Here is a 12,207-nt window from a genome sequence, read left to right on the forward strand (position 1 = left end):
ATATCTTTTTTAGTACATCTCTTTTTATGTCATACTTCTTTATTAGAATAAATAGTTTCGTATCATATATCGGTACCAAAAATAAATAATTTAAGAAATATTTATACCAACAATAAATTAGAATAATTTACTTTGTATTAATTAAAATATTTAAAAAATTGTAAAGTGCAAGCATTGTCTATCATGCTAATAGACAGAAATCCATTTAATTATTCATAGTGAATTAATAACAAGTTTTACTTAAAAATATACACAATTTTCTACCACCCCTAAACGTGAGTGGAGAAGCTATATCTGTAATGAGAAAACAAATCCATTAATTTGAAAATGTGATAATTCAGCAAGTGTGAAAATACAAAAGCTGATGACAGAAAATGGCGTTCATAAGCTAGAGAAAGGGGGCATAACCATGCTCTTGCAGAACAACTGTTAATGAGTTTAAGCCTGCATAAATAGAATGAGTGTGAGGATGAGTCCTATCAGCTGTTATAAAAACATGCACACCATTAACAAGTTCAATCCAGCTACAACCTGGTCTCTTCTTCACATTTTGTTGCTTCATTGTATGCCTCACCTCTGACACTTGCTCATATCGACCAACGTCTCCATAAACATTTGACATCAGCACATAGTTTCCACAGTGGCCTGGCTCAAGTTCAATCACCTTACTCCCTGCAATCTCAGCCAAGTCCTTGTCCTTGTGGACTCGGCATGCTGCTAGCAGAGATCGCCATCCTACAGGATCAGCCTTAAATGGCATTCTTCGCACTAACTCATAAGCCTCCATCAGCCTCCCTGCCCTACAGAGCATGTCAATCACACAAGTGTAGTGTTCAATGGATGGAGAAACACCATACTTTGACTCCATTTCTGATAGAAACCCAAGCCCCTCCTTCACCATCCCAGCATGGCTGCACGCAGACAGCAATCCCACAAAACTGATTTCATTAGGTACCATTTCAGCTTCACACATACGGCCAAAAATATCCAATGCCTCATCACCATAACCGTGCATTGCATAACCTGTTATCATGATGTTCCACGAGGCCACATCCTTCTCCCTCATGTTGTCAAAAACCGTGCATGCATCTCTCACGTTTCCACATTTCGCATACATGTCCATCAAAGCGTTGTTCAACAAAACGTAATCAAAATCATTGTGGCTTTCTTCCTTCCCCAACCCATTTACAACCATATACCTATGTATCTCTTTACCATGCCTCAGCGCTGCAAGATGAGTACAAGCAGGAAGTACTGTTGTAATAGTAACCAAATCAGGTCGAACCCCTTTTACCTGCATTCTATCAAAAAGCCTCAAAGTTCCGTAATGATCACCACAGTGTTCATGAACTGATATGATCGAATTCCATGAAAAAATGTCTCTCTCCACCATCACCTCAAACACAGTCAACGCATCACCAACACATTTACATTTCCCATACATATCAATCAATGCATTAGAAACAACAACACTTGATTCATAACCCCTTTTTGTCACAAACCCATGAACAGCACGTCCACTGTCAAAATCCCCTGTCACAGAAAATATCGACAAGACCCCAGTAACAGTGTATCTACAAGGAATCACCCCTTCTCTCTCCATCCTCCTAAATACCACCAAAGCCTCTTCAAACCGCCCAATCTGCGCGTATCCATTAACCATTGCATTCCAAAGCACCACATCTCTCACAGGCAACGCCTCAAACACCTCATGCGCATCCTCCACCGTTCCAAATTTCAAGTAAGTAATTACCAGCGCGCTGCCAACAAACACATCCAACTCCAACCCAAATTTGAACAACAACCCATGAATCTTCCTAACCTCCAAATCCTCCATAATATCGCCACAGGCTCTGATGACACACGGAAAACTGAACTTATCAGGAACGACACCCAGATGTCTCATTTGCTTATATAGAGCAAACCCACGTTGGGGAAGAGCGTTTGCAACGAAACCAGCAATGAGAGCGTTGTAGGCAAAGACATTTTTGTCAAGATGGGTGGGGTAGTTGAAGACTCTGAGGGAGTGATTGATGAGGGTGCACTTGGAGTACATGTTGATGAGGCTTGTGATGGCGAGCGGGGATCCAAAGAAAGCGTTTTTGAGCAAGTGGGTGTGGAGTTCCTTGCCCTTGGAGAGGTTTGCATTGTGGGCACACGACTGGAGGGTGGCAATGCATGTTTGCACGTTGTAGGAGGGTGAGGTTGAGAAACAGAGCAACCCGCGACAATGTTGTTGTTGTTGTGGGGGGATGATGAAGGCTCTTATGATTGTTCTTCCATTCATTTAAGTTACCGGCCCTGTCTGATTTCCCTTTCGCAACATCAAACTTCTATAATTTTGTTGAGTAAATAGATAGATGCTGGTAAATACATGAATTAATGTCTCACATGGACATTGATTCTGTCTGACGATCTTTCAAGGGCCTCTCGACGGAAATGATGAGGGAGGTGAGGTCCGATTTTCTGGGCTGGTCCTGGGGCTAGGATGAGCCTAGGATTGGGAAGGGAGGGTGGATTTGGGGGTGAAGGACTGTGGAATTTTATGATTTCTTAGCTCAATACGCTTTTATGTCTTTTGCTTTGTCATTGTTTTTCACTAGGTTTGTTATGATTTATTCCATGATAGAGGCGGGAAGACATATCTTGTAACATGTTTTACACTTAGCTTAATGCAAACGTCATAACTTCATAGCCCAATGAAATTTTATGAAATGTTTTTTGTTCAACCACCAGTTTCTGCCTTGGTTTGGGAATGCTTAATTAATTCTATGATATCTAAAGATACGTATTTAAATCTGCACTAGTGGTCTATTTATTCAAATCATTATATACTTATATGATTTCAATCTATTAACTTTCTTACTTGCTGGGCAATCCTTTTTCTTTGGAAAGAACTATAGTTGGATCTTTTTATCTTCCTCTATCTTCTGATTATAGTTTCGGCTTTGAATTCATCAAAGAAACATAACACACATCATCATTTTCCGGAAAAAATATACTTTACCTTAATCGGCATCAAACAGAAGAGTGAAAATATTCTTATTCCAGTGAGATTGATTACATGAATTTGTAGATCTCTTTTGGCTTAAAACCAAACCGACTTTCCACAGCCCTATTATCTTATATTAATCTTTCTCATTTACCTTCTCCAAGAAATTCATAGTGTGAATTTCAAGCCAATGCCCAGAAGCACATGTGAAAATTTGATTTGAAGCATGATGTATGATTCTCCAAGAAATTCTATATTGTTTTCAGAAGTGCCATATTATTCTATGTACTGATTCATCTGTTCAAGCTTTTGTTCAGGTCCTCTTTTTAATGTATCATTATTTTTCCGCAAGGGAAATATACAATGCAATACGTGTTTTCATTGCTGCATATATGACTGGATTTGGCAACTTGTATTATTATATCAGAAAAGATTTTAGCCTTGCACGATTTGCTAATGTAAATGAGTCCTTGACCTTAAATGGAGTTTTTGTTATAATCGATGTCCAGTGTCTATCCTTTTCCCGTCACTCTTTTTGCATGAACAATATACCCAACTCATTTTCCATGCATGATGTGGCGGCTTAATTGATGCTTAAAGCCCAGATGGTGGAAGATAAGATTTGTGTTAATTCTAAGGGAGGATCATCTAATGTTGGACGACCTAAGGCTACCTACAAGCCTTATACAGTCCACAGAAGTTTTTCCAGAGAAACAGAAGGTTCTATTAGTTTCAACGAAGGAAAAGGGACATCCAGGGTTGGTATCTGGAGGTCGTGCCTAAAGTGATGATAAAGGTAATTATGAAGACGTCAAGAAGCAAACTGGTTAGCAAAATTGGCATGGTCATGGAAAAAATGGAGTATTATTAATCAAACATCGTTTTAATTTCCACATTACATACTTACTCATGTATACTCTGTTAAGTCATATCTTATGATATTGTGAGACAGTTGTGATTGTAAGACATTCCATTTTCATGGTAGTTTGCTGCAGTGGAAATACGTGTATATGCATAACTATTGTGTATTATAAGTACTTAAAAAATAACAATGACCTTATGTTATGTAAGGTTTGTGTGTATGGTATGTTGAAAGTGTATATATATATCTGTAAACCTGCATTAGAAGCTGTCATCCGCTAAAAAGATAAGTACTTACTACTTGCAGACAGTTGAAGAAAAATTCAATAGTTGCTGATAATACAAACATAAGTGTATAGCATATATGAGCAAAACAAGTTGACTACGTAGGAAAAGATACAAACGACAAAGCTGTTGATAATTAAGTGGAACAAGATGATCTAGAACTACTCAAACAAGAAGCCTCCTTAGATTACTTATGTAATTTGCCACCTCATAGGTAAATCCTTTTTTCTCCTTTTCATAAAATAAATTATCACGAGTGGATTATTATGTCAGATTAATTATTTCTGCATTTAGAACTACTACGATACTTACCTATAATCACCATATGATTGCTTATGCAATGGCTTCGAGGAGTATTATAAAATGTTCTCATTATCTGTTAATTGGATCATTATTCTGCTTAAACATTGTATTGACCTTTTCAATTTCTTCATCAACTTGCTCTGTTAAATATCAGTACTAATCCTTACAATTTGGGAAGTAGAGTATATTTTAATTTTTAAATTAAAAATAATATTTTTATGATTTTTTTTCTTTATATTTACCTTAATGATAACTTCTTCTTATACTACAACATTGAAGATAGTTTCTAGTTTTTCACCTTGATTTTATAGCAGTAGTTCTTTTAAATCATTAAAGTTGATAGTTTGTTTCAGTAATTCATTAACACGAATACAATAATTTTATATATTGGTCTAAAGGATCTTCATAATCTAAGAGTTCAGATTTGAATTACTTAGCAGTTAAGCTTGAAAACGCAATGGTCAAAACTGAGTTTATGAAGTAACATTTTAGAAATTTCAAGTTCTCGTTTCATTCTTTTCTATTTCTATGTTTGATTCTGATTTTTTATTCAATTAACTGGTCTCTTGCTATTCTCCTATTACGTTAATGATTCCAAACTTCTAAACCAAATCACATTTCAGAAATTACGTATTATATACGGGTTTTTAATTTTAAATTATCCAATACAGATTTGTAAAACTGATTATCATTTTTATGCTCTCATTAACTCATTCTCGTGAAACTTATTGTTCAATGCAGCTTTGATCCTCTCGGCACCGAAATAGTGTTGGACTGAGAACAGGTCCAAGTTGACAATTTCATAAAGAAACTTGGATAGGTTCTAGGTGCATACCACATTCGCTTAATTATTAGTAATTTAAGATTATAAAAGGTTTAGATTGTTCATTAAATTGATTAGACTAGATTAGATTGTTAATTAAAGAATCATTATATCTGATAATGTGTATCTATGATAACCTGTGTAACATCCCAAAAAATAACATAATACTACATTATAGATTAATCATATATAATAATATGATAGACCAGTTCACATAAAACTAGCAAAGTATTTTAACATTACAGTTATCTAAAATAACCATAAAACTAAAAACTTTACACAACAACATAAGTCTGATATCAAATATCAAATATAGACATAAACCGAACGGTGATACAACACCTTGTATAAACCGATCAGTTTACAAAAGATAAACTAAACCTATTGACCAAACGGTCCAATCTAAAGCTATACACAACTGATGATCGAACGATCTTAACCTAAGCAACATGATCCTCGCCTTCCAACGCTTGCTCCACCGAACACTCATCGCCTTCTGCTCACATCCACAAGATGATTATTGCAAAAGAAAAGATAATCGGACGGACAAAACAAGACAAAACAAGAAAGTAGGGTAAGCTAATGTAATTTAATTATAAACACATATACACAATTCATGCAAGTTCAATACGTATAAAACCGAACGGTACATCATGCAAACACTGAATACAATTAATCACATACAAACTGAATACTACCAATCATATATATATATATATATATATATATATATATATATATATATATATATATATATTTATATATATATATATATATATATATATATATATATATATATATATATATATATATAAACCGAACACTATGACTTGACTATCCGGATTGTATGAATATGTAGCTACAGTCGTCCTTGCACTTGTGATAGTGTAACAGCTAACACCAATCAAGCTACTACCCAAGGTTAATCCCATAATACCTATCTCGGCACCCTGAGGTGGTAGGACCTCCTGCTATTCTCACAAATGATATACCTTTCTCTATGTGAGAATGATACTCATAGAATTTCAGGATGAACGCCAGCTTAGCATATCCATATTCATACTTTACAATTCAATAACCATACACGAGACATTCCGCCTTGGAATTCTCTTCCATAGTATTTAAAGGTCACAATTATCATATTTAACATGATCTATCATTTATCAATTACATTTTCATTCATACAATAAAGAGAACATGTGAACGTTAGAGACCAAACACTTTCCCACTACCCAACCGAGAGAACCAAACGCTTCGTAAGAGACAGAACAGAAGGAAATGACCGAACGCTATTATTGACCGACCGCTATAGAAACCGACTATTAGGAACTTAATCTAGTCCCAAAGAGCTTACACCGCACACTCATAGCTCAAACCGAACTCTAGTCTAATATAAAAAAAATTGTGATTAGACCGAACGGTCATACTTAGATAATACCTCTAATAGACGGAACACCTGTAAATGACTGAGTACATAACACGACCGAATGGCCAATCAAAGCAAAACTCTGAATAACACTTCTTAAACCAAAACAAGGCATTTTTTTCTTAATTTCTAAACTTCCAAACTTGATTTCTAAGTTATTATAAACCTATTCCACTGAACCTATTACACACTGCTCAACACTCATATTTTCACATGCTTCCATTCCCAACTAGAAATGACCGAACGTTCTACAACAGGAAAACCCCAGTCTAGTTCACATGTCTCGGCCAAACACAGAATTTGAATACAATTCAATCAAACACACCATTATTCATATATGAAAGCTTCCACACATCAATTCCAAACATAGAAAAATATAATTAAATCACTAGCTTCCCTTACCTTGAATAAACTAGGCACTTCCTAAGCTTCCACCACTTTGACTAACCAGAACGCACTTCTAAAGCAACCCACTACAATTCCGATCGGTGAAAAAGGACCAACCAGAGGATCAAAACAGAAATAGGTTCAGAGAGATAAATGAAGAACACATGCAAGCTAAATAGTGCTTGCATGTACAAGAAATCACCGAAACTTAAAAAGAACGAACGAGTTTACTTACGCACTTCACACAACAATTAGATTGACGAAAAAGAAACTCTTGCCACCAAGGAAGAACTCACACACATCCTAGATGATGATCAGAAGAAGTTGGAAGTAAGAATTTGTAGAGAGAAGAAGGAGAATTGTAGAGAAGCAGAATTGTAGATAGAAGGAGGAGAAATTCAGAAATTTGGAGAGAAGAGGTGCATGCAGAAATTGGCTCGACGTTTGAAGAAATTTCTTATATACTACCATCAAAAAACCGATCGGCCAATCAGCTACACACACCTGTCTTCCACTTTCTGAATTTTCTAAACCCTTACTCCTACACTTGGCTTCCACTCACTGTTGAATTTAATGGTTCTGACAACCTGCATTATGCAAAATGTTGATCATCCTGAAACTAACTTGAATGTAGTTTTTATTCATTCATCATTTACTTTTAACATTAAGTAGGTGTACTACTTAGTATTAAATTATGCTAGGCAATAATTTCATAACTAAGTAGGGGAACTACTTAGTTTGATTTTTTCAATTCTATAAGTGTATTTCATTGAATATGGTCACTTATTCTAACCTTCCAATCCTCTTGGTATAAATAAAGGTTGTTTTAATGAACAAATCATGGATAAACATGCCTCGAAATACAAGTTAATATATGAGAGGATTGATACCATTTTGGACTTCGCATACACTAATAATGATGTTAGGAGAAAGATAATATGTCCAGGTTAGAAATGCAATTTTAAGAAATGGCAAAGTCATGAAGAAGTATATGAGAACTTAATTATTAATCCTTTTTCCAAAAGGGGTATACAGTGTGGCTTCTACATGGGAGAGAAGAGTAAATGACGAAGCGCCTCAAGTTATGACCGAAGCTCCTCAAGTAATGACCGAAGAAGATGGTGAAAGAATTGAAATTAATGATAATATGTGTGAAAAGATTAATGATGTATTTGCACATCATTTCTCTAACAACGACATGACGGATGATGACGAGATGGGTGTAGAGTCAAGCCATACTGGAAGTCATGATGGGACAAATTTTTTTGAATTAATGCAAGATGGACAACAAAGCTTATATGAAGGATGTGATAAATATTCGAAGCTTTCTTTCTTGGTGAAGTTGTATCACATCAAATGTCTATGCAGAATAAGTAACAAAGCTATGTCCATGATATTGGAGTTGCTAGCAGATGCATTTGAACATGCTAAAATTCCAAATTCATTCTATGAAGCAAAAAAAGTTATTAACAAGCTTGGTCTTCATTACATCAAAATTGATGCTTGTCCAAATGATTGTATGTTGTATGTTGGATAAGAAAAAGATAGAGATTCTTGTAAGAAATGTAAGACATCAAGATGAAAGACAAAAAGGAGAAATAATATTGGTGACGATGTAGTTGTTAATAAGCGAAAGAAGATTCCTACAAAGGTGTTAAGGTATTTTCCTTTGAAGCCTCGATTTCAAAGGATGTTTTGTCATCTAAAATAGCTGAGCATATGAGATGACATGCATCAGAAAGTACAAATGAAGGCATGTTAAGACATCCAAGAGATTCTGAAGCATGGAAGAAATTTGACTTGATGCACCCTCAATTTGTCTTAGAGCCTCGAAATGTGAGACTCAGTTTAGCTATTGATGGGTTCAATCCATATGGCAACTTGAGCACCAATCACAGTATTTGACCAGTTGTTCTCATACCATACAACCTTCCTCCTTGGATATGTATGAAACAAAGTTCATTCATTCTATCCATGATCATTCCTAGAAAGCGAGCACCGAGCAATGATATTGATGTTTACTTACAACCATTAATAGAAGAATTGAAAGAGTTGTGGAACACTGGCATCAAAACTTTTGATTCATATGGGAATGAAGTATTTGATATGCATGCAACCATATTGTGGACTATTAGTGACTTCCCAGGACTTGGAACCTTATCTGGATGGAATAACATACAAGATTGACGTGTCCAAGATGTAATTTTGACACTACTCCTAAGAAGCTTGTCAAAGGTGGGAAATTTTGTTTTGTAAGTCATCGTCGGTGGTTAGATGGAAGACATAAGTTTAGATTGACTCGTAGGAGGTTTGATGGAACTATTGAAAATATAAGTCAACCAGTGACAATCTCAGGACATGATATTTTATAACAACTTGGTAATATCCACGTTGAAGTTGGGAAAAAACCAATAATTAAAGAAAGGTCAAAAAGACAACTCAGAGTTGATCATCCTAAGATAGAGACTCTATAATGACAAAAGAAAAGTATATTTTTTTATCTTCCTTATTGAGTAGATAACTTATTGCACCACAATAATGCATTAGTTAAATGATTTTCACCGTAAAACACTTATGTTATAAGTTTATTCATAAAAAAATAGAAAAATATAAGAAGCAGTATTTAACATAGTATTTAACATAGATTACAGGGTCATATTCAAAACAATTACATCAACTTCGCCACCGGTGTGGATAAAGAAGGAAAAACATTGTACCACAACTTACGATAAACTATTGCAAAAATGAATAGGTCAATAATTTCACAGATAGAGGATCAAAACAAGCTAACCCAGGAAGAGATGCAAAATATATAACATGGAGATTTGGGAGTTGAAAACTAGTAATCCGACAAGTCTAACACTATTATATATTACCTTGGGAGAAGACAGTGACAACCTTGAAGGCACCAGTAGTGCCTGCATTGATGATCAAGTCCGGATGTAATGCTTGAATAGTAGCATATGTTACAAGAGCAGATGGTATTGTGCCTATACTATCAACCCCTGAAAGAAATGGATCAAGACTCGTCAAATCAAAGTAGCAGGCAAAACAAAATTGGCACTTTCTCTCTTTATGTAGGTGGGGTCATGTTATAGTTGTTCTAAGAGACATCCAAACTATCACCCATGTAACACATGAGGAAACAAAGAAAGTCTAGTCTAGACCAAACTCAGCAGAAACCCTGCTATATATTCTTTTTCTATTCTATGGTCATAGTGGTTTTGATTAGAACAGAAACTCGTTCCTTCTTTCAAGCTTATCACTTTAATCAATACATCATTAACCTAATTAACAACGGTGACCCATCACAAATTTTGCCCATACTTAGAAGAACATGACTCTTATTATTTGAGTTTAAACTTAATTAAATCCTACAGACCTAATAAAACTGTGGGCTTTCTAACAGATGATTTCGTGCCTGAAGTGTGAAGTTCGTAGGACTCAATATACTTAATAATTAGTTCGTAGGTCCAATAGCTGATGATAAGATAAATTTAAACAGTTGTTAAAATAGATTCTTATACAATGTTATAATTTATATTTAAACATTGGTTACAAAATCATAAAATAAAAGTAGTGACAATTTAATTATATCAACGATCAAAGTAGAATCTCCAACAGAATCGGATACAAAATTAACTAGTGATAATTTTAAACATCTTATCCTGTAGCTGGATCTTTTCCATGCCAAATCAAGTTTATACTAAGATCCTTGTATGTCCAAGGATAATGGACCCAATGGAAACCTACACCATTGTGAGTTGGAATACACTTCAATCAAGTGTAAATACGTGAAAAGCAAAGGTCCCCTTTGCTTCAATCTCCTCAGTGAAAAACCAAACAGATAACTAATTAAAAAAACTACACCATGGAAATTCTAAGATTTGTAAGCAGCATATCATCAATGCTCTATTCTTTTACGCTGAAGGTTGACCAAAACAAAATTAAAATTAAAAAGTAAAAAATAAATAAAACTTGTGTGATAAACTAAGCACAGAAAGAGATAGAAAAAGAGGGAATTTTCCTTGAAATTCTAATAATTAAACAACATCTTGTATTCCCCGGATTGGCACTATCCTCGTACAATGTCCATCTTCCTATTTTTGTACTGTATAATGTTTTCTATTGTTCATTCACTGGTCAATTTTGGAATTGGCTTCAAAATCCATTATATCATTGTCTTTTGTAGTGATATGAATCTACATAGTGTCTCAATCAAAAGAAATATTAAGTTTAGATTCATTGACTCATGCTTTAAGAATCCAAGAACATTGTGGACGCATCTGCGGTTTAGATTTGGATCCTTGTCCATCTAAAGTATGTGGAGTTAATGTTTATTCTCATAGTGAATTATCAACATCTTCTCCTTTTAATATTGAATTACAAAGTCAATTTAATAAATATTTTATCAATATTTAATTGGTTTTTTACTTTTATGATTAATTTGTTAGGTATTATTTTTTTTACTTTTTAAATAATTTTTTCTGTTATAGGTATCTTCATTGACATCACAAGTCAATGAAATGAAGGCAATGGTGACACTTTTGTAGAAAAATCATCAGAGTCTATTGTCTTCACAATTTGCCATGTTTCAACTATTACCAGTAATAATTGTTAAATTAATTTGAATGGTTCTTTTTATTAAATATATTACTGACTAACTATTATGTTATATTATAAGTATCTCATCAAGCGAGCATGTCAAACAATAATAGTAACGAAAAACAAAATTAGACATTGTTTCTTTTTTAGTAATGTAATGAACATCTCACTCATATTTTTAGTATTTTAATTTAGTATTGAACATTTTTCTTTTTAATATATGAACATTTAGTTGTATGAATATATTAATATGTTGAACAATTTAATTTATTTTATATATAATATTCAATTTTAGTTCATATTATTTCATTATCTATTTAAAACTAATTTTTATCATAATCCCATTTTATTATAATCAAAAATAAAAAAAAATTGTACACATTTTTGGCGGTTTTAGAAACCTCTATTAGTACCAAAATTTTTACCAAACCCTGATTAGTTTCTGCAGTTTCTTCTAATCCCGGTTAGTTTCTACGATTTCACCTGCTAATATCGACAATTTTCTCAAAACCTCTTAAAATTGCG

At 34.1% G+C, this 12,207-nt stretch overlaps 1 protein-coding gene across 2 annotated transcripts; it reads right to left on the reverse strand.

The window, feature by feature from the left end:
* Positions 1-188: 188 nt before the first annotated feature.
* Positions 189-2,636, reverse strand: LOC108319383 (pentatricopeptide repeat-containing protein At3g14730). 2 transcript variants are annotated; one of them, XM_017550497.2, is made up of 2 exons: positions 532-2,636; positions 189-444 (listed from the first exon to the last, which is right to left on the reverse strand). In XM_017550497.2, the coding sequence occupies exons 1-2, from the start codon at positions 2,285-2,287 to the stop codon at positions 389-391; spliced, it is 1,812 nt and encodes a 603-aa protein (XP_017405986.1). In that variant the 5' UTR covers positions 2,288-2,636; the 3' UTR covers positions 189-388. The 2 variants fall into 2 exon arrangements, with proteins under 2 accessions (XP_017405986.1, XP_017405985.1); XM_017550496.2 differs by having other exon boundaries at positions 189-2,636.
* Positions 2,637-12,207: the final 9,571 nt, after the last annotated feature.

Source organism: Vigna angularis, chromosome 1 (genome assembly GCF_016808095.1).
Source record: "Vigna angularis cultivar LongXiaoDou No.4 chromosome 1, ASM1680809v1, whole genome shotgun sequence".
Classification (NCBI taxonomy): domain Eukaryota; kingdom Viridiplantae; phylum Streptophyta; class Magnoliopsida; order Fabales; family Fabaceae; genus Vigna; species Vigna angularis.